Here is a 27,151-nt window from a genome sequence, read left to right on the forward strand (position 1 = left end):
GCTTATCGTCTCCGTGCTTTTACGACATTGACTTCTTATGACCGTGAACGTAAAAATTCCCCGACTCACGTGGAAAAAAACATCGACTCCGCAATAAAAGCGGGGGCCCTACCGTAACAAGTGGCAAATATCCAGTGAAACCATTGCAAAACTGCGTTGTGCTATATAAAATCATTGTAGATATACATTAGTACTGTATTATTTTGTAACAGTTGATCTTTGAAATGTTTGTCATTTTCTATGAACGGACTTTACATACTCTGAACGCAAGGGCCCTAACAAAGTTTAATGAAACATCGAGAAGCGCAAGTAGCTTAAGTTACTAGATACGTTTTTAAAAAAAGTAATTTTACTTTATAAAGTATTAGAGTAATATATTGTAACGCTTACGGCCGACAGGTACTGTGTAAGAGCCGGCGTACCAGAGCAGATGACGTCACCGCCCTTCCCTGTGATAGCAGGACCACAGCTACTGGGCTGTAGAGAGATCTCTCTTTGGCTCACGGGGCTAGGTCGCTGCAGAGAGACGCGGAAGTCCCGGGTTCGAGCCCCGGACGGTGCAGGGGCCGACCTAATGCGGCAAGGGCGCCCGCCTGAGCCCCCGTTGCGTTACATTATATTATATATAATATATGTATTTTTTATTTGTAATATATACAGTACTCAATGTAACGTTATGTACAACATTTTAACACTGTCCAATAAACGTATTTTGCTATGTGTTGCTTTCATTTTCTCTTATAGAAAAGGGTTACACTATGTTTTTATTACAATTTTATATTTAATTTAATTTATATTAAACGAGTACAATGTTTAAAAATGATCATCACTCACACACATTCTGTTCAAGCTTGCTTTCTCTCACACAAAATATGTATTATTAATTTTCAATTTTTAAGTGTTTCTACAATGTTTCAAGCGAAGGTACATTACATTGAATGTCCTTGGGAAATATGTACGTCCTTCCAGTCTCCTCTTACCCTTTAAACGTTATTCCCAGTTCAACGTACCCTTTTTTCGGTCCTCGTTAAGGAAATAAATCGGGGACTCCTTGTGAATACTGTACAGTACTCGCTCCCTCTCATCTTGCTTTCTGGCGATTGAATACTACACTCCTGTAACCAAAAGGGCAGTAAACCCCCTGCCTTGTGAACTCTTTCAAACTGTTTGGGGCTGATTCAGCACAATACTAAATATATGTCTCATGTGCACAGATTTGCAATTTGGTAGGGATTGTATCCATTCTGACATTTGTTTTTGATGATACAACAAGTCATTTTCTCATGTGCCTGCAGATGGGCATAATCACAAGTTCACGCTTATTTGTCATTCCAGCCATATACAAGTATACAGTGGAACAAAGTATCGTTCCTCCTGGTCCACGGTGCAAATACATACAGGACACTGACATAGACATTGTAGACAGGATTCACAAAGTGCAAATAGTGCAAATTAAAAGGTAAATACAGAATACAATATACACAACACACTGGGGGGATTGAAACCCTCTTTCTGGAACTGGAGTGGGTGCAAGTAGATTCCAGGGTGTTGAGGAGCCTGACACTTTCTTGGCTAGGGAGGTGGTACTGAGAAACCAAGTGAGGTCATCTGTAATGTGTACACCAAGAAACGTGGTTCTTCTAACTGTCTCCACAAGGGAACCGTTGATGTGCAGTGGGGAGTGATACTCTCTCGGTCACATACCGTACACCTGAGACTCAATGACACAAATCTGCTGTTACAGGAGCCTTACTTACGCCTGAGGAAGAGGTTTCTGGAACTCTGAAGTTATTTTCACAAACCATTTCCATTTGTCAGGAAGCGAAGTATGATTTTGATAGTACTCAAGAAAAAAAAAACCCCAAGAAAAAACATCACCTCTTAAAACATGACAGAATGTTTCGAACTGTTGTTTTGTGAAAGGGAAATAAGTGGCAGAGGTGCTTTGTAAGACTGATTTGTGGAATTACCATAAACATGCTGGTCAGATTGATTGGCTATTGCCCTTTGTAACATGTCTCAGGGATTCAGATCAGGAGATCTCTTTGAAAAACCTTATTATGATCAGTGATGAGCCTTTAGAATTGTAGACTAAAATGAAACTTGTGCAACTGCTTCATTACAAGGTCTGATAACTAGACTCCACTTCTATTCTTAATAGTGGTGAAGGTATTGGGATTATATAAAGGTCTGTTCTTTCAGTGCAAGGTTGTAATTATTTCTTAAACATTGCAATTATTTTAAACAGGTATTCAAATTCAGAAATACAATTTTTATTTTGAAAATCAAATAGATATAGAATAACTTACTTGAATTTCATATCAATATACAGTGTAGAGTGTTGCCATATTAAACACTATATATTATGTGTATGATAAACTTTGTGAGTCTTACTGTATGTTGCATTTCTAAAGGCATTGAGTTATATCATTCATTTTATTCTTTTATAGAATGCATTTGTTCCTAAACTGTTCTAGTCAAAATTCTGAATGCCTAATCATGGGTTTCACTCATGTGTAGCAAATAAATGTCTTTTTGATAAATAATGAAAATATCCCCCAAGAATTGCTGTCTGGGTAAGAATATGTTCATTTGAAAACACAGTATTTGGATACCCATTTGTTCAGAAGGTACTGTACAAGCAGGAATCCTTACAATAACTTAATGTGAACAGGATTTATTCCTCATTCTGGAAAAAAAAATCCCCCTTCTGTATTTCCCCTTATTTATCTTGTTTTTTAATTCTTTATTATAATTCTGAGCATGAGCACTGATCCCATAAATCAGTTATCGTTTCTCAATCTTGGTGGAAAGCAACTTAAATAGTACCTACAGTAACTTCAGATGGATGTTGTGATGTTTTGATATATCCATGTTGTGCATTGAACTATATTATTGAAATACTTTCAAGAGTTTCAGTTCCAAATTAGAAAGTGATAAATGGGGTGAGATCAAAGTCAACAACACTATGGTAGACAGACATGGCTTTAGTTGAAAAAAGCATGTTAAGAGAGAGTATTTTAATACTTTTGATTTTAATAATTGTTCCTGGACAAATGTACAAGATGTGACCTTAAAGCCTCTGAAAATTATCTGATTTTTTTATTTTGTGTTCATTTTGTCTTATTATTCACAGCCATATATCTAAGAACTAAAACCTTAAAAGGAAGGTACTGTGATTTTAATTTATTGTTCACACACAGAACTGCTACATATATCAAGGATAAGATTTACCATATAATAAAAGCTCCACGTACTGTACCAGTAAAATGAATAGAATTTGAATTTTCGGTGAATTGTTTTTGGTGTTTTGTTAAACAAGCATGCTAAAATGAGTATTGCATTAGAAATTACACCAGCCAGAGGGTATGGTGTGGGGTATACGCCTAACGATAAGACACAGGTGCTTGCTTTCTTAAGGGACAGCGAGCTGACAGTCTGTAAATCAACCATTAGGAACGGGGAAGCTAACAGACTGCTCAGACAACAGCACCAGCTGTCTCGAGTTACAGAGCGCCTGACAACTCCCCTTTTGAAGATCTCCTCCATGCACCATGTTCTTTGCTGTTGTAGTTATTTTCTTATTCTAAGATACATAGTGTTCTTACAGTGTAGCCTGCCTTGTCTCTTTTAGCATTCCCTTAACTCACTTTGGTTTGTTTGTCAGCTAAAGCTGAGTCTTTGCTACAGTACTGTATGTTGCTGTAAGTGCAACATGGGTAAATTTGATTGCTGGCAAAATCCAGGTGCAGTGTAATGTATCTGCTTTGAGATGGGTACATCGTAGGAGCAGAGCTGTCACTTATCCGGAGCAAGAGGCAGTCAAGACAAACAAGAACATTTCTTGCGCTCCTCACCACTGTGATAAGGGAAATGGCACAAAGACAGAAATTCACGAGTCAACTCGTTCGCTGACAGTGTGCTTCTCACAAGTGCATGAAGGATTTGCGCTTTGAAAAATGTCAGGCATGAGATTCTTTTCTATTGAAATAATTTGTGTTGCAAAGCCCAGTATCCACACAGTAACAAAGCATAAACTATTTTATTGCCTTTATTCAATGGCAGTTTTAAACCACCACCTAAAAGTGCAAAATAAATTGTTTTTTTTTTATTTTTATTATAAGGCTGCGGCATTGCTGTTTCTCTTGCGGCAGGTAAGATATTTTATATAGCGTGTATAAAAGAACTATCGATTTAGCTGAATTTGTAGTAATCCTTTCCATACCTACTATTGCAGCAGGTTTTATTTTTTAAACGCCTCGCCTCCTGTCAGAAAATCCTAAGAACGTAAAATTATTCCGATCCAATAGTTTTAGAAATAACTGATTAAAAGGACAACTTTTAAAGCAGACTATGCAGTCTGTAATTTTGTGCCATGCTGTTTTAGAAACAAGATGGAATTTCTACAGCGGAATTACACTTAGTTTTATAGCACTTTTTTTTAGTTGTGTAATCGCTCCCAAGTCCTACAATTTAAAGTATTTTTCTAAGGATGTTTTCTGACACAACATATTTCCTCTCCACGCTTTCAGAGAAGTTGATAGATGACAAAACGTCCAGCAAAGTCTCCCTTGGACTGCTCGCCCTTTTCTTCAAACAGAAAAAGTGCAGCGAATATAAAAATATGGATCCGTTATGCCCCACCTTATCCTTCCCCTTAACCGAATGACGTCAACATATCTTAGTACTTTAATGGAACAATAAAGGGACACTGGTTAGTCCTGTTGTTGTCCAGATAGGCAAGTTACAGAGGTGTCCTTTTCAGCAGTGGCTACCACATGCATGAATCATCCACACTATCTACTGTAGTTATTAATTATGCAGAGATCGTTTAACCTACTAAGCATAATTCCACAGCGACTCCGCATCCCCGACCTTTGGCTTGTGAGGGAAGTAAATGCCCCAACACTGAGAGATTCGACAGACTCTCGGCGACTTCGCTGCGCTCTGGAGCCGCCGTGTGGGGTTCGCTTCAAACAGAGACGCTGCGGTCCACAGAACGATTCTTCTTTAACGCTGGAATTGTAAAATACCGTAAGTTTCTCTTTACGTGTCATGTTTTTGTGGTTGTGTATTGTGGTTTTGAGGAAAAATATGAGTTAACAAGATCAGACATGGCTAAAACGTTTTTTATTTTCAATTGAACACACATGCGCGCACATTCAGTTCAGTACATACACTACATGGCATTAACACACAGCAATGAAATGCCATTAGCTGTATTTTCATCATTAATATTTGATGGCTTCGTTTCCTGAAATATATCCCATTCCTTGATATAAAAGATCTGCCACCACAACTTTCAGCATTCAACATACTGTACACGCATCTGTGTCTTACATAGGTTTGCGCATTAGTTCAGTTACTGAGTTGCGTTCAGTTTAGTAAGTTATTGAGTATGCTGACATTTAAGGGAGCCCTCGCTTCAGGAAGAATATAAACGCAAGGTGTCGGAGATCCCAACGCATTAGTGACATCTTGTGGTCCCCAAATGTTAAAATCTCACAACGTGCCCGAGTATCCATGGGGACAGATCTGATGGTAGAAATATTTGCAGGGGGTTGCGGATTAAAACAAAGTTTTTTCTAATGAATGCACAACGTTTAATTAATTGGGCCACCGTATCTACAATAAACGGTGCGGTGGTTAATCTTTTAGACAGGCCGGCGTGTCAAAACAAATTCAACTGCCTTGACAAAGTTGAATTGCTGAAGGCGAGCCCAGCGTGACTATCCCCACATTAAGAACACAGGTGGATGCTGTCATTATGATCGTTTCACTAAGGCTTTTTCAATTGTTCTCAGGAATGTGCCTGGATTACCCACGGTTGCGCTAAAAAAAACCAACGCATGACAGCATCTGGAGAGATGAAAAGGTGGAACTGAAGTCTCACGGAAATAAAAGCCTCGCCACTCCTTACTCTTTCAAAACGGCATCATGCCTTCTGGCGCGGAGTGTCTAAGGTGAAACAAGATGCAGCAGCCGGCGGGGGAGATCGAAAACGCACAGGACTTTGACGAAGAGCCGGGCTGGACTCTCTGTTTATGGCAGGATCCGAACGAGGGGTCGGCGGGGCGCTCCAGTGCCCAAACCCAAACCAGCCCCGTTCTCACCGAGGACAAGGAGACCCAGACCTGCAATCCCGTGGTGATGAGACTGGCATCTTCCAAACTGAAGAGCACCATCCCGGTGGAAGAGGACAACAGAGCCCTCACGCCACTCTTCCAATTCGACAGACAAGCCCCTGCCAGGATTTCCACCTCCCCCACCCTCAGGAGAATGAGAAGAAGCATCAGACGCCCCCCGCTGGATTTCAGTGACCCTGGGAAGACAAACAGCACAAAGGCAGAGACTCCACTGGGTCTCGTTCCTCACTCAAAGAGCTCGGACAGCATAACACATCTTATTATTCCCCGATCACCTGCATACAGACAGAAATCTCCGTTGGCACATAGTCTGCCCTCCTCTTTAGGCTTCGCTGCAGGTTTCACCGAAGACCATGAGTCTGGTCTATCCCCATCCAGTGACAGCAGCGATGGACTCAGTACAGGCGGGCTGGGCAATGGGCTGGTTTGCAGGAACCCGGAGTCTCAGGCTGTAAGAGAAAGTTCCAGTAGAAAGGGTGACATTGCGGATGACTCTAATGAGGTAATTCCTTTTAGGTAGGCCCGAAAAAAAAAATCATTTCTGTTGGAATTATAATAGGTTGTCCGTTTATTCCATTAAGTCATTAAAGATTCTGACACTTTAAACTATCTGCTTAATTCAAGGTCTTGAAGAGAGTTGGGGGCATGGTGGAACAGAATGTGTGTGTTCTGATTGTAAACCATGGACTTGGCCATGATAAAGTGGGTTAGTCAACAGGATCTGTTGGAGAACAGAACTGGAGATTACCCCATTATCAGGGAAATAGAGGTTCACCTTGCCATTACGTCTTGGAGACAGTTTGCAATATGGTAGAACTTGGGAACAAGAACGTACAGCACATATCGCAGAGAGCCACCATATCCTGGAACCTTTTCCACTGCTCATAACGGACCTGTCAGGGTAGCCAGCCCATGAAGAGTGTTATGACTCAGCAGTTTCAACACTACTCACATGACCCAGCAGTTCTAAACAAACACTGAGCTTCAACATGACACAGGTCCATGATTGTTGTGGAGGGTTTTCAGCTGTGCTCGTAACAAGGTTCCTTCACTGGAGAAATCCTGCAGGAAAGGGGCTGTTTGTTTGAGGCAGGCTGATGAAATGTGACTGTATAAATCTGTGTGTGTGTGCAGAAAACTTATAAGGTCAAATTTCCAGGTTTTAAAGATGGGCTCAGTTCCAAACACATTTTATTTTAAATTATCTATGTGAGAAAGAGAAGGCAGTGGTCTAGCCTGGAGACCTCAGGCTTCTGAAATGATTCTGCTAGCACACATAGCAGTTGGTATTGGAGTACAAAAAGTAAATCTCTCTATGTGCAGTATCTGTATATGCTTTAATATACACGTTCAATATAATCAAGACAAATACATGGCTTGTTATTACTAATGCCTGTTTTTAAATGAAGATTAGTAAACATGGAGATTTATTTCCACCTGAAAATCATAATTCCTTTTTTAGTTTAAACATTCACTGGAATTCCTGTTGTATAGTTGTCCCACAAAACACTCCATTGTTTAAAATGATTGTGTCACTTCTGACCTGAGAAAAGTGTTCAGACATCAGTACTTAAATCAATTTATCTTCCTTTTCATAGGTGAATGAACCCATCCAGAAAAGGTAAGTGAGCAGAATTTAGTAAAATTTAGATGCTTTGAACATTCTGTTTCTGTCAATTTAAAAATATTTTTTGAAGAACTTTCACTCAATATGAAGAATGCAAAAGGAGGAGGAGTTGGAGGAACTCCACAGTACCAGATCCACTAGACCTGTTTGATAGCCATCTGGCCAACACATATGAAACATAAAAAAATGCTCAGACAGTAATATCTGATTTCTGACATTCACTGATCTATCAACTCTGTTAATCACAACCAAAAGCTGGTCAGAATGAACTGAATGCTCTTGTGTACCAGTTGTTTGTACCATGCCCTTTATTTTGAAATCAAATGGATTCCCAAAATCAACAAAACATTTTACCTTCTTAATTTTTTTAAATCCCAAACTCGGGATTTATCAAGAGGACAGACCGAGAAAGGGCTGATTGCAATCGTTTTGATATTTGTAATTCAATTCTGCAAAATACAAGAGTGCACAAAGATCCATTGTTTTAAAAAAACACTGATGGTTTGCAAGGAGATGGCTGTGTCCAGTAAATGCTCACTGTTCGCTGTACTGATTATTCCATGGTCAACACTGAGAATGAGCTGAAATACCTTGCTCAGCTGTGTGTAAAAAAGAAATGGGCTCATTAACATTGTGTGGATTAATCAGGCCATACACAACCTGACAAATAGCCTTTGTTATATTTTATTAAATTACAGTATTACATTTTCTTTTCCCATAATTATTTTTGGTACTTTGCCCAACATCTCTTTCATCTGAATTATTTCAGTAGTCATTTGAAAAGCATTAGTTTATTCATGCGTTTGTTATAGTGTTCTAAATCAAGATGTGGTAGCTTCGTATTCCAGTGTTCTTGGTCCTTAGAGTTAAACCTTTATTTTATTTGGTTTGAGAGCATACAGTAGTTCTTTTGGCTATAGTGATAAAACATAGATGAGCCCTTCTTTTTTAAGCTACTGTTAAATTGTTCAGAAGCTACAGTGCATTTTCTTTGTGATGTGCAGATGTAGTTGTACATTTGTTCTTTATTTTTGAAGACTGTGAACAAAAATAGGATGATCAAATGCTCAGATGGCGTGAGCACATAGTGACATTCATGATTAGCACCCACCAGAATTCTGAAGGTGGACCGTTTGGCCATTTCAAACATTCCTTCTGCAATGCTAATGCTAATATTTGCAGATTCTTTGTGCATTGACCTTTTGTTTCCATCTAACAAGTTCGTTTGAGCAATGCAACGAAAATCTGTGAATAATAGAAACCAAAGTGGGAACGTTGACGTGGAGTGAGAAGGTTAAATGTAGTTTTCTGAAGCAGAGAAATGTTATTGTTCAAAGGTAAGTTTTACACCTTAAAAATGTGTGTCTCTTCTCTATTCAATACCATATGTGTCACATAGTGACAATGTTTGTGTTTAAAGCAAACACTTGAGCAGTTAGAATGAGTGGTAATGACTGGTTACATTATAAATAAAATTATTCTATTTTTTTGTTTACTTTTACCTTGAAGTTTATTTACTTTGAACTTGGGCTCCATTATTTCCCCAAAGTCAATAACCTGCATTTTCTCAGGGAAAGTGAATTGCAAATGACAGTTTCTCAAGACCTTGCAGTGCCTTTTCCTTTGAATTCAGTTCAGGTGGCATGTTGCGATGGTGTTTGTGATCATGGCTGTGTAGATCCTGGGTTCAGTTCTGAGTTTGCCAGTTCTTCTCATGTTTCAGTAATTATTTTTAAGGTCCACTGCTTTCCTTCCATCTTCCAAAGACAGACAGAGCAGGTTCAGTTTAGCTATTCTAAACTTTCATAATTATTCTGCTCTGTGGTGGACTAGCATTCCAGGAGAGCAGCAGTACACCCTCGTCCTGTTTTGCTGACAGCAGTAAGTAATGCTCTGGACTCATAACTGGAAGGTTGTGGGTTCAAATCTCAGGTAGCACTGCTGTTCCATCCTTGACCAAGTTACTTTACTCAGATTGCTTCAGCAAAATGCTACATAAAGGGGCATTACATGTAAACTGCTTTGGATAAATGTCATGCAGATAATGTAAGATGAATGCATGAAATTAATTATGAGGTACTGTTCCTGATAATGTTTATTCCCTTCTCTCTTTAAGCCTTAATAAAGTGTGCTTAGTGATGATAAGATCACTGGAAGAGAAGAATGGCCCCCTTTTGTTTGTAACCTTTCTGCTCATTAGTAGCTTACTGTATGTTCCAAGGGACATCGGGGCTCACAGCCCTACTCCTATGCTATGAATAGTGTAGACATGTAGAAAGGAAGTTTTTAGCATCTCGTCTGAAAGACAGCACTCTTGTAGCACAGTTTCCCCATTCACTACACTGAGGCTGTGGTTTGAAAATACTGGTCCACTGGTCACCACAGTGTACCTTAGAGGCCTCCCATCCAAATTCAATACTTGCCGTAACTGCTAGTTACACGGAATGGGGTTGGGAGAGCTCAAACAATTAAAAGACATACAATACAAAGCAAAGCCAATAATAAACAGCACCCACCCAACAAATCTTCACGTACAGTACCATCCACAACATACACCAGTAATCAAATCAAATCGCAGAGCAGAGTTCATGCATCACACAGCCTCTGGGTAGGTGCTGTTAAGGAACCGGGAAGTCTCACTAGTAACCCAGTACTGACCAGGAGAAGCCTTCCTTATCTCCTGAGATCTACAAGGATGACTTTTTTTTCTAGTTGAACATGTAGAATTAACAGTGGTTCCCTACACAACAGCTGTAAAGTACAATAAACTGTGCTGCTTCATTTGTATTTCTGCTCCGTGTTATTGAGCTGCCTCTCCTGACTTTTTAAACAAACGTTTTTATTTGAAAGAAGAGCCTTGGCACCAGTTTAGGAAAAATAATACAAGCGCAAAACAGAGAAGGATGCATCTCTACAGGCCTGCTTGACCTTTGCTTACTGATAACCCCTTGCCAGATAGCGTTGCCAGCTAGGGTTGTATCCACCCTGGATATGGCTCCTTAAGGCAGTCATACTCATGTACAGCGAGGCATTGTAAAAACTACAGGCAAAACACATCATCGCTTATTAAGCAAATGCTAATCTCACATTTCCCAGGAGTATCAGGTTGAAAAACAACTTGGTAGCACCCAAGATGGAGGTTTCTGCAGTTAGGCTTTCCCTGAAATAGCCTGTTGATGTATTGTATACCTGTGTAACTTGTGATGTGCGGAAAAAAATTTGGTGGCGTAGAAAAAGACCTGTGTATGTAGGTGAAATTCATTCACTTTAATTTGCTAATGCAAGAATAAGGGAATCCAAATAGTCTTTTTCTCTTAGTCACTTTGTGGCTGACGAATACAGATCAATACATATTTATCTTTTTAGGCAGAAGGTACATACTAAGGCCACCCAAGTTGCTGAGCCATTAAAGGTTCTTACTCAAGTGCAGGTGGCTCTATGGTCACGGGCTCGAGGCTGGGTCACCTTTAACTGATTCTCCAAGTGGAAGAGTGCTGTTGAGGGTCATCTGGGTCTAACTGGTCGGGGCCATCTTGGCTCTCAGCGTGCACAGCGACCCCTGTGGCCCCCCAGAGACTTGCAGACATGCACCACCATTGGAGAGGGTTGCAGTTGGAGCTTTTCACATTATCAAAGGCCAGTGCGCTTTGTCCATGTCTCATCCTGGGCTAGGTTATGGGGTCAGTTTTGCAGAGTAAAACTGGAGCTATCTTTGAACTTTGCACACTTTTTATAGGATTCGGTGTTATCTGTAAAAACGTGTCAGCTGTAATTTTCTCCATATAGTGCTGATTTACCATGCCTTAGTGATTCAGTGTTTGGGATCTAAAGAAATAAGAAGAATATACTGCAGCTTGTATAAGGACACTGATGGAAAGACATCGAATGGAAAATTAATCTAATATTCAAGAAAATCTTCTTGAAATCTTCCACGATGATCTGGTTGAACCTATGTGTTATGGCATTACAGAGTGCATCAGCACACTTTGATGTCTTGAAGGGAAAACAATAGTAGCAATAAGACACTTTAAGCCTCAGGTTGCTTCTTAGAACCTCGTGGGAATCAAACTATCTTAATAAAGAAAGTGAAAGGATCAGGAAGAAGATCATATTCAAGTGACAGACATAGGACAAGAACATAAGAAAGTTTACAAATAAGAGGAGGCAATTATTTGCCTGTTTTGTAGCTTGTAGGTAATTGATCCAAAGATCACATACTGAAAGGAGCCAGGGTTTCAGCTTCAGCAACATGACTTGCTCTGCACTGGAAGACGGACGCGCAGAGGCCCGCCTACCATCAAGTCGCCCAACGTCCGCGGCTTGAGGGCATAGGCCTCCTATCGGCGTCCTGACCCAGCTGAGTCTGGGACTCACAGCGCCTGGCCCCGTCATCCCGTTTTTATTCCCCGTCCCTGTACTGGATCCTGTTCCAGTTTTTAACTCTGTCTTGTCTTCGTCTCGGATGGACCTTGGACTTCACCCCAGATTTCCCCCTGGACTCCCTTGGACTTGTTTGCCATGGCCACGCCCCCCGAGCACCAGTTCACTGTCGTCACGCCCCCCCCCCCTGTTTGTCAACCTGCCCTGATCCACGTCATCTCCTCCCCGTCGTCCTTCTCCTCTTACTTCCGGATTATACCGTCTGCATAGGGTCCAGAACTATGCTTCACGGGACCCTGGACCGGCTCCCGTTACAACGAGTGCGGTGTTACTGTAATTGGTGCGTGGGCTTTACGAAGAGTAGTGCTCGTGAGAATGTGGGAGCGCTTGGGTGTTTGTGACAGGTTTGGGTAGAAGTGCCTCCTACTCTTGGCACTGGCACTGAATCTGATACTCATGCTTCTTTTACATGCTGGCTGGATGAAAGATCTTCAGATCTATCAGATACTAGCAGCCACATGGGCTAGATTGGCCAGATAGTGTCCTCTTGTTTGTAACCTTTCATAAGCTCTTTATGTTTCGAGAGTGTTGTTAGTTTCACACATTTTACTGCAACCAGTGTCAGCCATCAGAACCAACAGCTGTACGCTGTGTGGCTGCCTCCTTCCCTCATGAGCAACCGTCAAATGGTTAATAAAGTTTTAAAAAATAAGATTTCTGTTCAGTTCTGCCAGTGGATGTAAATAAATGTCTGGGGAGCATATTTTATATTTTAACCAACCTTAAGCCACAATCATGCCTGTCTTATCAGATATGACTCAGCTCACTTCCAATAAGTTGTGCATCATAATTTGACTGTCAAGCTTTGTTGCTAAGTAATACCCATGTGTTATGTTTGCTGTTCTTATTTAACCTACAATTAATTATTTACACATTTGTAGAATATTTTTAAACTCTATGCTTTTAATTGGATTGTTTCACAATCCTTGTTTAGCATGTCAGTTTGAGTTCTGCACTTTGTTGTGAAGCTTTGTTTAACAGTAACATAGATGAGAAGAAAAAGTTACAATGACCTTCTACTCTCTATATAGTATTTCAAAATATTTTTTTTATTTTACAGCAGACTTGTAAAGCATACAGGTGTGGTTAGAGGTTTCCACACTCTCTTAAGTTCGCAACCTTGAATATTTGTTATTGTCCTTAAATTATCAGCCCAGATACGTGTGCGGGTAATGTGGTAATTATATTTCAAAATTGTTCTCAACACTAGTTTGGAATTAGAAGTGCCAGTGTAAAATATTTAATTTTTCAATTATAAGGCATTTTATTAATTGAAATTAGGAAGGGTTTGCTTTTTAAATCAATGTGTTTATTATTAATTTAGAATTTAACTTAATAACTTAAAAAATACTTTATTTTTTCTGCTTTCAAACAATTTTAAATAGAGATCTTAATTAAAAATACAGGAGGCATGTACAAACATTTATGAATGTCTGTAGATACAAATATGGACATTAAATGACACCTGAAGAAGGCTCCAATGCCGAAACGTTGTGTTTTCTTTCTTCTCTTCTCAGTATGGAATAAACCTATTACTTGTTCCTTTGCAGCCTACGTATGCTGAAGCAGCTCCCCACCTGAACATTAAATATTTCGCAGTGCTGTAAATGTCAAGCTCTGGCTGTTTCTCTAATGGAATTTAGGGAGTGTCAGATCTGGAACCTTCAGAACAGCAGCTGGTGACGCAGGCAGTGCCTGTGGCTTCAAGGCAGAGCACTGCTCTTTGTTTATTTCTTTGTGAAATTCCAATACACTGGTCTTCAAAGCAGTTTTGATTTTTTATATTTAAAAAACTGTAAAACATTTCAAAACTATAGACATTTCAAAGCAGAGTAACTGCTTTCTCTGTGTGCCACAATTGAGGTGTCAACTCACAATGGTTTAACGGTGACTTGAATGAATACTTGTAAGTAAACGTCTGACTTCTAAATCTTCATTAACTTTCGGCAAAACCTGAAACATTTCAGAAATGCTCAGCACAAATCCTAAAAGGAGTCTATCATTTCCTCTTGGTATGTGTATAAGGTTGGCAGATGTTATAGAAGAGATGATTGTCCAGTGCCTCTCCTTTTATGTATTTATATATGCAGTTTATACAAGACTCTTGGGAGTTTGAAATTCATACAGAAGCTGTAGACTTTAAGCTATTAAAGGACTATATTAAAGGACTATATCACTAAAATTAAATCACAACCTACTTGCTGTATGATTGTTGACTGTATAATAGCATTTATTTTATGGTAATGTTTCATTGTTTTTTACTGATATCATCTTGCTTTTTTGACTTACTTGAGCATCTTTTGGAGGAGCATATTTGTTAAGTTATTTAACATTTGTATATTTTCATATGCATTTGCTAATCCATTTCATTAGGTTTAATAAAAGGGTCACACAATCTCATCTTCTTTTAATAGAGGAGCTTGAACTGACCATTTTGATAAATTCTGCAGAAAAAGTCCAGAAGGATCTGCAGAACTCGAAGCAGAATGATGACTGTGTTTGGAGTTTCTGACACTGCTCTCAAACGGTTCAAGTCTTACCTCACTGATTGATGTCACTTTGTCTTTCTTGGCAGTTTTAGGTCTTAAAATTGAACTCGTTAAGTCTGGTGTTCCTCAGGGCCAATACTGGGCCCCCTACTTTTTAGCATTTACATGTTTCCACTTGGACAGCTTTTAAGATCACATGGCCTCAACTATCATTTCTATGCTGATAATACTCAAATATGCTGTACATCCATACCAATCCTGACACTACTGTGGCTATCTCTATTCTATCTAAATGCATCTTTGACATAAAAACTTGAATGACTCAAAAGTTCCTTCATCTTAACTATGACAAGACTGAAGTCATGCTTATTGGCACCACCCATCAACTTTGTAAAGCCAATCCTGTAACCCTAGTTGTGGATGGTACTGTACTTGAGCTTCAATCTAAATTGAAAAACCTTGGGGTGATATTTAATTCAGGCTTTACATTCGACCCACATATGCAGCATATTGTCAAAACATCTTTCACATATTGCTAGACTACGCCCTATTTTATTGCTAACTTTGGCAGAAAAGCTGATCAACACATTTGCCTTCTCCCCACTTGACTGCTGTAATGCTCTACTCGCTGGTGTTTCTAAATCCACATTGAACAAACTCCAGTATGTCCAAAATTTGGCAGCCAGCCTGACCAGGTCTAGTGCAAATGATCACATTACTCCTATCCTGGAGTCCTTGCACTAGCTTCCTGTCAAGTTTCGTGTCGACTCAAAATCCTCCTGCTCGCTTATAAGGCTCTGCATGGCTTGGCACCTCAGTACCTGTCTGAACTATTATCGCCCTACACTCCACTTCGCAACCTTCGCTCTTTTAATTCTGGTCTCCTAACTGTCCCCCAAGCCCGTCTACACTCAATGGGTGACAGGACCTTCTCCTGTTATGCCCCAAAGCTCTGGAACTCTCTCCCCAAGGATATCAGAGTCAACTTCTCTAAACTACTTCAGATCCAGACTCAAAACCTTTCTTTAGAAGAACCTTTATTTAACTGGTTCTGTTCTTTACCCCTCTGCTCCTACTGTATTCTGTACCAACATCTACTGTCTCCTCTAACTGTGTATTCTCCTCCTGCTTATCTTGTGTATTTGTTTTATTGTTGTTGTTGTCGTCTTTCTGTAAAGCGCTTTGAGAAGCCACCTTAAAGGCACTATATAAAATAAAGTTGATTATTATTATTATTCCCCCTCCATGACGCAGTTTTCATCTGTTGTTTCCCAGACTGCAGGAGCGCCGGCGAAGCTCAGTTGTGGTCAGTTTACCTGGGCTGGATATGTCTCCAGGGGATCTCTTTGTGTCCGATGGGGCTGCAGACTACCTGAGCCGCTCTTCATTGCTGGGTGAGACTCTTGTACCTGCTGGGACTTTCTACAGTCAGGATCTAGCAAACCAAACTAATGAACCAATTAACCAAACCAATTAACTAATTAACCAATAATTAACAGCTACCCGAGGTTTGGAGTTGCATGGCTTTAAATTAGTTTTGTTTTGTGGATTTCCCAGCTTTATGCTACATTTGATTTTTAGCCTTTGTTTTCTAACACTCTTCATTTGAGATTCATCTGTATATATATATAACTATATATATAACTATATATATATAGTTCTGTGTGGTCTCAATGTCATCTTATAATATCTAATAATATAATAATTTGTATTAATTTTGAATTAACAAAAATTATTATAGTGAGAATCCCATTTAGGGTTTAAGACAAAAAACGTACTATCATGTTCACTCAAGGAAATCACTGTAGTTCAGAAAGTACACGTACACTAGCTAAATACACGACTGACTAACTTGTAGCGCTAAACGCCATTAGTCATGTTGTACACTTTGTGAATATGCATGGAGTGGGAGATAACCTACTGATTATTCCTGATAACTTTTTTTTTTCATTTCTGGCACTAATAAAATAGAATATAAGGGAGACAAAATGCTCAGCAGCAGGGACAGAAAATCCTCATCATATTCCCTCATTTAGAACAAAGCTTGCCTTTCATTCCTACTTCTCCTTGAAGTGAACAGCTTCTTTGTTTCATTTAATCTGGGAGTGCAGAGGCAAATTTAAAATGTGTCAATGCAAATCAACAGCATGGAAAGTGTGAACCGAACCATACACAACAGCAACATTTTTGTCTTTGTGTGTCTGCTTTGTTTTTTGGTGTCTGCTGTTGTATCATTTTTGAAAGTGCAATATGTGATTTCCGTATCTTACGCATCTAGGTCATTATCAAATTAAACGTTTTAAAGAAGAACAGTTAGTTTGTCTTTTACAGACAAATATTCTGTTTCATATACTGATAAAAGGACCCAGAATCGAATGTTTTGTTCTCATAGATACCAAGAAATCAAAATGGCCTTTCTCGAAACGTGGGGCGGTAAGTGGTGTTCTTTTCTGTTTTTGTTTTTTGCTGAAAGGAATTAGCATGGGCATGATTTCGTGAAGCACAGTGATGCTGAGAATGTCACACGAGGTTCTGTAGTCAGTTACAGACAGGTGCTGGACTATGCGACAGCCTTAATCAACAATAAGCCTGTCTCTGAAAGCTTGTTCGATTGGATAGCATGAACTGTAGGTATAGCACAGAATAGTTGCATTGAAATTATTCTTTAAAAAATTACATAATGATCCTGCAAGTGTAAATAATGAAATTGCAACTGACGTGTATCATGATTTGGTTGCTGCATGAAACACAAAGGATAACAAAGCAATGCAAGTCTAATCGACCCACATCTATCAGGTTATCATAACACTAAAGCGGAGGATTGTGTAACTCGTGTTTATAATAATTGGGACAAGTAGAGGTTATCTCTGTACTGAACAGTGGAAAGAAAAAAACTCAGAGTTTCAGTTGTTGAGCCTTCTTCAGGCATGAGGGAGAGAGAGGAAGGTAGCTGCTGGGATATAAAACAAAGGAGAACACAAGAAAGAGCAGGAAGGAAAGTGTAAACACTAATGGAGATCTGGGGGTTGAATTCCAGAAGTCCTGTGAAGAGCAAACGTCTGTATGTGAATGGGGAAGTTAGCAGTTAGGTTAGAGTTTTTTTCTCTGAAAAAAGGAAAGCCATTAGCCTGTCCTTCTGCGATGGTGGAAGGTCTGACCCTAGTTTATGGAGCTTCTGAAATAAGAGTCCTGGAATCCCTGAAAAAGATGCACGTCTCCTTTTTCTTTCGTTTTCTTTCCCCACCCCTTGACTTCCTATTCCTCGAGCCATTCTCTCACTCTGCCACACCTGAAGAGGTGCCCCCAGCCAAATCGTCATGTTTTTTTTCCTTTTAGTATAGTTAAACCTCCCTTGCTCATTAAGTATTACACTTTTAAGCCATACCTTATGCCCAATGTGCCTGCAGACAAATGCACTGCAAATTTGCTGTTTTCACATGTTGCTTATTTCTCATTGTTTGTGTTGTCAGACAAAAGACAAGATGAAGCTGGTACCTGACATGGAGAAATATCTTTCAAAACTACAGATTCAAGACTGGAGCGATTCTGAGTTTCAGAAGTACAAGGTGATTTTCACTGGGGGGGTGTGTGGCTGAATTTGCTATGATGTTATCCGACCAGTACCCAAGAGATCCTGTCGGAACAGTTAAGAATTTAAGAAAGGTTACAAATGAGAGGAGGTTTTTTGGCGCATCTAACCCTTTTGGAAGTTTGTAGTTAATTGATTCAAGGAGCTCAATCCATCCATCTGTTGAAAGAAACCAAGAAGCCAACAACATGGCTGGGAATTTTGTTACTGTCACTGTCAGGCTCCTGCTCTGTCCTGTTCCTAGTTTCCCTCTGTATTACATGTTTTTCTGGTGTGTCTCATTGTCTGGGGCTAAATATTTCCGGGTCTCCCTTTCCTCCTGGCTCAGCATTGGGATGGCATGTCGAGAGGCTACGCATAGGGTCTTCCTGTCTTGCCGGTCTCTCTCCACGGCCAGCCTCCAGCCTCCGTGACAGTTACATACTCCCACGACTCTGTTCTGCTTTTAAATGCACTTAAACACAGTTTCCACTAGTGCCCCCTGTTTTCTGTTTCATGGTACGTTTTGAAGAAATCATCTGGGTTGACTTTGTCCCCTCATAATATTCTCTGTTCAAGATTTTAAAAAATCAGCTGATGGTTAAAAAGTTTAGTTCCTTTAGCCCTTCAGTGTGGGGCACTGCCTTAATCCCCAGAATGTTTCTAGCTGCCCTTCTCTGAACCGATAACAGAGCTGCAATACCTTTTTTACAACATGGTGACCAAACCTGTACGCAATATTCTAAATTGAGTCTTGTTAGAGCATTATACAATTTTACCCTAACGTCCCTTGATTTAAATTCTATGGTTTTAAGTGTCCCCCACATCATCTAGGAGATGTCAACATAAACACCCTAGTCTCTTTCATAAGTAGCCTCTTCTAGCTCAACATTTCCCATTTCCTTATAGTCTGTTTTTTCTACCTGCGTGCAATACCCTACATTTATTAAATGTCATTTGCCAGGTGTACAATGTTTGCTAATCCTCCTAATTTGGTGTCACTTACAAACCTGATTGCTCTACTAACTATGCCAGAATCTACTGTCGATGAGTTATGTGAATTAGGAAGAGCAGTATTCCTAGTACACATCCTTGCGGTATGCCGCTAATTCCATCACCCCTTATCTGTACTTTGTTTCCTATTTATGAACCACTTCTCAATCCCATTGCATACACATCCCTGACTGCCTTCCACCTGTAATTCGATAATTACTCTTTTATGGGACCTCAATCAGGAGACTTTTAAAAATGTAAAACCATATCATATGCTCTGTGTGTCCATTTCTGTCCAACTCTAAGAAGCACTTTAGGCAAAACATACAGTAGCTTTTTTAAATCCATGATGACAGTTACCTAGATTGTTAATTCCAAATAGAATTAACAACCAAATAGTTCAACTTCCAAATAGTTCCTATAATTGTTAGAACCTTACATTTAATACACACTCTTTCAAGCAAACTAAATAGCAAAAATGATTGATCCTACAAGTGAAGCCTGTGTTTTGCTGCCCAGGACTGGACACTGGCAGAGTTTTTGAGTTTGTTACTTCCGTGTGACCTGAAGGCCTCAGATTCCCACCCAGACTACAGGAAGGAGGAAGCTGTGTGGGAGCTCTTCACCAGTGAATGTGTTTATTTTCTGGACCAGCTGATGGTTCTTAAAGAGGTAAGACTGTATGATGAATATGTTCTTTTGGCTGTAATGATATGCTTTGGAATTTCCGATTGATTGTCTATCTTATTCAACATACTTGCATTTATTTTTTATATAATTATGACTCTTCTCTTGTGAGTCTGTTTAATATTCTTGCCTCTTGTGGCACAATGTAACTGAACACGGGCTGCACATGACCTTAAACATTTTTTCTTAATGCTTTTTGCAAAGCTACTGTGTTAATCAGATGAAGAATGTTTTTCATGGTGGATTATCAGGTGTTTCTCTAAATACCTTCCCTGGCAAGTCATGTGGAATTCTGTAGTGTAGTTCATCAGGTTCCTAGAGTTAATTTTGCTTTGTAAAACGTTATCAGTAAATCACAGTGTAGTATTATACTGTGGTTCTTGTAATTTTAATTATTTTTGTATCTGCTATATGTGACCTACATCAGTATTTTTAGAGGATCTTAGAGGATCTGTCAGCTTTCTTCATTGTGGTCTCACTATTTTTTATCAGCAGCAGAAAAGTTTCATGGAGTGTGAAGAGAGTTTGAAAAAGGTTACAGTGAAAAGACATGGTACACAGCAACAATCACACATTTTACCAGGGCTGCGCTTCATACTCATTTATCATAATAATTGCTTAGATTCTACAATTGCCTGTTCCTTTTGAGTTCTCAGCTTCTCTTTGGATCTAATTACTAGATCTGAGTCTTACTGTGGTTTCAAGCAAATGCACCTTCACGTACCTCACAACAGCTCCAGGTTGATCAGTGGCTGTTTTAGTCCCTGTCATAGAGGATGAACCACACTGTTTAAAAGACGTAGCGGATCAGTTCTCGCTAGTTTGGAAAGACAAAACAAATCTCACTGCTGCTCCATCGCATATACTGTACAGAGTACCCCAATGAATAGTGTTTCATTTTGTCTTGTTAAATAGCCTATCTACAATTACACAGGGAGAAAAATAGTCTCATTTAAATGTCCTTTATCTTACTGGCATGAAGGGGAAAGGCAATAATATTGTGTCAGTAAGATGTACTACTACTGTGTTCATTTTTGGCTGTACTTTGAATATGTTTGTGTCACATACAGTACACATGTCTTTTGAGAGAGGATTTAAAGCTTTGTTGCTGGACAATAAAAGTCTATTTTTCTCTTACAGGTCTTTCTGAGCACCCTCACAGGCTTACAAAACAGTGACTATCTTTTTGATGTTGATCCCTGGCGACTCTTTGCCAATCTCAATGAGTTATGCCTGGTAAGAAGCAGAACGTTAGCATCTCATGGGCACTCTTTCTAGAAAAGAAGAAAAGTGTTTTTGTCGGTGGTGTTGAAGTGACTTGAATGTTGCTGAATCCGCAGCTCTTAATTGTCAGCATTGTGAGTTTTTGCACTCCATGCTGAACTGGAAAGTGATACATTTATTGGCTTCTTTCTTCAAAATTTCTCAAACCTATTTTTTTGTATTATGAAGCAATATAGTGTGGTCATTTAATGATGCTGGGACCTACGTGTGTGTTTTTAGAAGAAAGTTTACAAATGACAGAAGCCCATTTGGACCATCTAGTTTTTGAATATCATCCATCCGTTTCTGTCAGGAAGCTCAGTTCTATGTTCCCAGTTTTAAATGCTCTTACATATAGTTTCCAGTTGGGACCTCTGGTTTGTCACTATTCATTCTGAAAAAGTCTGCTAGATGTCCTTTGTCAGTGCTTTTGAAGAAAACCACCTTTGAGAATTAGCTCAGTTTGGTTGTTCCATCCATTATCAGAAAGCCGTTTACTCCTCTTGAAAGAGTCATACCAATTCAGGCCCTATACCAGAAGCACAGAGCACAAGGTGGGACTACACTCAGGATGCAAAATCAGTTTATTACAAGGCTCACACAGTGACAGTTCAGAGAAACCTGTTAACCGAGCTAGCATGACAGCAAGAGGTGGGAGGAAACTGCCGCACTCAAAGAAAACCACACAAACAGAATGACCATGCAAACTCCATACAAAAGGCACGATCTGGCAGTCTAGAAGTCTGGAAGTGTAGCCTGGAAGCAGAGCTGTGCTGTGCCACAGTGTAGCCTTAATATGATTTAAAGGAGATTTAGCATGGCTTGCTGTGATACAGAAATGTCCTAGAATCCTAAGACTCCCTCTCAAGGGTTAAAATTTTCATGTTATGCTGTTTCATTCATAACATGAATTTTTTTCTTAACAATCGTGCCAACAGGCAGCAAATCTGACAAATCTGCATCATCACTTTTTTAGATCAGGTTTGCTGTAACATACTAACATACATCAGGACTTGTTTTGAATTCTGTTCAAAGAAATATAGTTTTCAAATTTTAATCATAGAGAAATATACATCTAAAGGGCATGTGCTGAAATAGAAGAATGTCCTTTTGGCATTTAGATATTTGATTAGGCATGATGAGGTGCATTTTGCTTATCAGGTGTGACTAAAACAGTATTTTTCCTGTGCAGGTGAGTTTTGGTTTCCTGACCAACCTTTTGCGGGCTATAAATGAATCCTGGGAATCAGGAGACAAGAAGTCCAGTTCTTTGAATAATTTACTGACCAAGGCAAGTGTTTCTATGTCTGTGTTAATGCCTCGCCATTAGTTCTTATCTTTTAAAACACCACGTACTGTCCTCTCAAATCTCAGTGCAATACAGAGAATGATAGGGGAATATTTATTCAAAGAAATGAGCCAATGTAGATAGCACTGAAATTGCATTCCATCAGGCAAACATAAATGTGGTCTACTGTATGTAAAGAGTTTCGTTAAATAATCTCTCACCTCCAGTTTAGCTCAAATGTTACTAGTTTTTTTTTCTCAACTCTTTCCCTGAGTTTGAAGGTGTACAGAGTGCAGCTGCCCAGCTCATATTTCTGTACAAGTTGAATGGTAAAGAAAAAAGAGAAGCCCAGTAGTAAAGGATTCAGACCCAGGTAAAACAAAGGGCAAAGTCTTAAGGTTTACAGAAGGAGCAATGTTAATTCTACTTTAAAAAATACATATATTATGCTTCAGGGCTAGGTTTCAGATATACAGCAATTAAAGTCACTGGATTTTTCTTTAGGGTATAATTTGTTTAGTATTAGACTCTCAGCAGGTGGGCTTTATTTGCCTTGAAGACAGCTGGAACAAACTGACTGAGATGTAAAGCTGTGCAATATGATGTCTGGTGCTGTACAGAACTGTTCCCTTCAGGTTACAGTAGGATTTGAGTGGGTGGTAAACTGTGCAAAAGCTTTCTCTTCAAAGACTGTTAATGAATGTGGCACAGTGCTGAGAAAGCTGGTGTAAGTACATTTGTAAATAACACCTGGTAGACTTTTTAGAGTGCTGCTTTTCACATGTGACATAGTGTCAGAAAGTGTTGTATGTGTAGAGGTACTGCCATGGTGTTTCTAATGAAATATTCTCTTGCTCTCCAGCTGCATCAGTTGCCCCCTGTAGTCTGTGATTTAGGTCTTTGGTCAGTTATCTCAGTGGTAGCCTGCAAGTTAAAAGGCTGTGTTGCGCTCTGCTTGTATTGTAGGTTTTCAAAGAGAGCATTTGTTACTGTCAACAGAAATACTGCCTCAACTACTCCTCAGCAGTATTTTACCTCGACAGCCTGAAGCAAAGGGAAGACTTTGGGACGTATCTGAAAGTAAGAATCTGAAAAGCACATTTTCAGAACACGTTTTCAGTGATGGTGGCACTGAAAAGACAGATTTTGTTGTGTTCATATTCATTCCTGCTATCTTTTGAAAGATGATCCCTAGACGACAAAGACATTTACCTGACACGTTTATTTAATTTTACTTATAACCTAATGAGCTCTAATTATCCTTAGATATTAATCCTAATTAATGGTTAATTGGGAGCTTAAAGCACATTGTGTCCCTTTACATGAACACCTTCCTCTGGGTCAGAAAAGCCCAGACCCATCATTTGACAGCCTGTATTCAGCAAGTGGCAGGTTTCAACATGCAATCAGCAGAGGGGACATACTGCGTTACTGGTTACATCTGGGCTCCTTGTCCTGTCTGGTATCACTGCGGAGGACCTGCTGTTCTGACTCAATTTCTTGTCTCTTCCTCAGTGGTGTGAGCGCAACGAGCAGTGCAAGCGCTTACACCTGGCCGACCTCCTGGTGGCGCCGATGCAGAGGTTCACCCGCTACCCTTTGCTGCTGAAGAACATAGCCAAGCAAAGCAGCAGTGACAGGGAGAGAGGCACGATCCAGTCTGTTGTGGAGCTGGTGGAGAGATCCATACGTGAGCATTCTTTCACGCTTTGTTTTCCCAACAAGTAAAAACCAGTTGTCTAGTGCGGTCGTGCATTCATAATGCGTTTATTTATTATAACCACTCCCTTCGGAAAATTTCAGCCAGGCATGTGAGACTGCTGCTATTTATGTGAATTCTGCTTTTCAATACTTAGTCATCAAATCGTTCCTTGTTTAAGAGGATCTGTGACAAGCAAGAGAAAAAATAAATTAAGGGAATTGGGTGTTTTTTAAGTTTTGGATTTCTGTCTGCTTGTCTAGATGACACATATGTATGTGTTGTTTAATATTTCTGAATTTTCTGCTTTTGAAATTTGTCGATTCACTGACACGCCTGAAGAAAGTTTTAGTATGGATTATGTAAATTTACTTCATTTGTAAAAAAACAATTTTTAATTATTTTTTTATATTGAGGCAAAAGCAAAGTTATTTCATAGTTTAATGCATGTACTGCAGTTGTTTGCTCAGACAAATTTTAAAAATAAAGGCTTTCATTTAAAGAAATAAAAATCAGTAGGTTATATTGAATATTTAACTTGTATATTAATGCCATTTCTTCTGGTGTGATACATATTTTGTTTCCAAGAGACTATATAATTATTTTCCTCATTGCTAATGTACTTTTCACCTCCAGTGACTGCAAGGAAAATGAGTTGTGCAGACCTTGGCACAAATGCCATACATAAGATACTTTTGCTGTAAGATCTCAGTCGTCTCCTGGTCCTTAAGAGTTATCATAAATAACTGTTGGAATTCATGTTTATACAAGAATTCAACAGCAAGCTCAAATGAGCAAAGAGTCTGGGGTTTGTTGTGTTCTGCTTCGGTGAGCAAAAACAGTTTCAGTATGCCTTCCATAGCATATTGACCAATTAACATGCCTTTGCACACAACTGCATTGTGCAGCTGAAATGTTTACTTTTCTTATTGTGAATATTTTTTATCGTGGTTCCAACGCAGGGACTGGGATTTATTTGAAGTTGTTTGTTGAAAGCATGAACAGCTATACTTGCAGAACAAGCTCCACTAAACTAAGTGGAGTGATTTAAACTCCCTTTTAAATTAATTATTTGAAAGGTTATGTTTTGAAATCTTGGGGGCTGGTTGTAGAACTTATTCTTTCTTTAAAACTCTGCCTCCAGAAAGTGTTCACGCCTTAGGTACCCTCGGTGATAATGCTTGAGAGAGTTCTTTTGATGGTAATTTCATGCCTGTGTAAAAGAGGGGTGTGTTACAGCTTAAAATTTAATAAGCTTCACACTGGCCACCCAAAGCCAAGGGTATATGGGGCCAGTTTTGTTAATACAGGAAGGCAGAGGTGTGAGACAGAGTTCCTGTTTCAAAAGGCTGCAAAAATAAAAGAAACTTGAAACGCAGTCTTCAGATATCCATCAAACACTGTTTGCTGAAAATGAAAACAAAAGAAGAAACAAATGGACAAAGGTTCAACACAATAGAGCAAAGATCCCTAATAACCAGCAAAGACTCAAAGAGATTCACATAGAGATTGTTCCTATCCAAAAAACATGGATAGAAATGATTGATAGACAAACATGGAAGCTTTTGACTGTGAACAAGCTATACCACCCAAAGGCTGATGTAGCTCGACTGCACTGTATACAAAGAGATGTGAGGTGACCGCAGACTAATTGTCACAAAGCGTTTTTCAGGACCCTATGCAGACGATAGAATCCGGAAGGGGAGGGAAGACTAGGAACGGGGCTGGTAGATGAAATGGGGAGCGTGTCGATGGTGTGCTGGTGCTCGGGGGGGCGTGGCCAGGACGAACAAGTCCAGAGGAGTCCAGGGGGTAATCCAGGGAGAAGTCCAAATGTCCAGAGCCGAGTAATCCAAACGAGACAAAGACAAGGTTTAAAAACCAGAATGAAATCCGGTGCAGGGACAGGGAATAAAAACGGGTTCATGAGGCCAGGCGCTCTGAGCCCCGGACTCAGCTGGGTCAGGACGCCGATAGGAGGCCTATGTCCTCAAACTGTGGACGTAAGGCGACTTGATGGTAGGCGGGCCTCCGGGCGTCTGTCTTCCAGTGCAGAGCCAGGAGTAGCGAGAGTGCCGGCCTTAATTAAGGAGGGGCAGGATAGGAGGCGGGTGCACATGATCAACTAAAATGTGAAAGAGCTGGTGCGCCCTTAAGAGAAGGGATTACAATCGTGACACTAATAGAGTTAGGATCTGTGCATAGCATGCTCATTGTCAGCCTTTATGACTACATCCAGCACGGTCAAGATAAGTTCACAGACATAGTGTGTGCACATGGAGCTGATCTAGCTAAGTGAGTTCTTAGTATAAAAATACAAGTAAAATGCCTGTGATTTGAGCATGTATCCTTCAAGCAATGCAATACATATAGGATTCAAAATGAAAAATTGAAACTGCTGATGAACAAGAACATGATGGACTCTTCATTGATTTAGAAGCACAAACGGACAGCAACTATATCACCCTGCAACTCATAACTGGCAGTCCACTGCAGCTCAGCAGGTATGAGCCTGGCCAGTACCTGGATGGGAGACCATCTGGGAAAGCTAAGGTTGTTGCTGGAAGAGGTGTTAGTGGGACTAGTAGGGAGAGCTCACATGTGTGAGAGATGGTATGAACTCATCCCAAGTCATAAACATCACTGAAAACAACTCCCAGTGAGACATGCCAGTTCAAACTGATCATACCATTTCTGCAAAGTGCTCAGACGTAGCAGTCCGCAGCAGAAAGGAAAAACAGTTGCCTCTAGCTATTCTAGATGATGATCCTCTAATGCTGAAGGAAGCAGAAAAGACGAAGGCAAATGCAGAGCCCTAGAAACTGAAATCAGGAGAATATGAAGTACCAAGACAAGAGTAGGATCTGTGGAGACAGGAGAGCTCCTGACACCTATAAAAAGGGTTTCAATGAAAACGTAGAGCTGCTGGCTGGTAGAGCCACCTCTATACA

The 27,151-nt window shown here is 39.8% G+C and overlaps 1 protein-coding gene across 1 annotated transcript in view; it reads left to right on the plus strand.

The window, feature by feature from the left end:
* Positions 1–4,711: 4,711 nt before the first annotated feature.
* plekhg7 (pleckstrin homology domain containing, family G (with RhoGef domain) member 7) overlaps positions 4,712–27,151 on the plus strand; it is a 31,475-nt gene continuing 9,035 nt past the window's right edge. Inside the window, exons 1-11 of the mRNA XM_015352066.2 lie at positions 4,712–5,034; positions 5,805–6,648; positions 7,745–7,767; positions 15,978–16,096; positions 17,095–17,135; positions 18,173–18,268; positions 19,783–19,935; positions 21,091–21,186; positions 22,406–22,504; positions 23,468–23,581; positions 24,017–24,191. Coding sequence (XP_015207552.2) covers positions 5,974–6,648; positions 7,745–7,767; positions 15,978–16,096; positions 17,095–17,135; positions 18,173–18,268; positions 19,783–19,935; positions 21,091–21,186; positions 22,406–22,504; positions 23,468–23,581; positions 24,017–24,191 — 1,591 coding nt within the window. The 5' untranslated portion in view covers positions 4,712–5,034; positions 5,805–5,973. The remainder of the gene's footprint in view (positions 5,035–5,804; positions 6,649–7,744; positions 7,768–15,977; positions 16,097–17,094; positions 17,136–18,172; positions 18,269–19,782; positions 19,936–21,090; positions 21,187–22,405; positions 22,505–23,467; positions 23,582–24,016; positions 24,192–27,151) is intronic.

Source organism: Lepisosteus oculatus, chromosome 7 (assembly GCF_040954835.1).
Source record: "Lepisosteus oculatus isolate fLepOcu1 chromosome 7, fLepOcu1.hap2, whole genome shotgun sequence".
In the NCBI taxonomy this organism is placed as follows: Eukaryota; Metazoa; Chordata; class Actinopteri; order Semionotiformes; family Lepisosteidae; genus Lepisosteus; species Lepisosteus oculatus.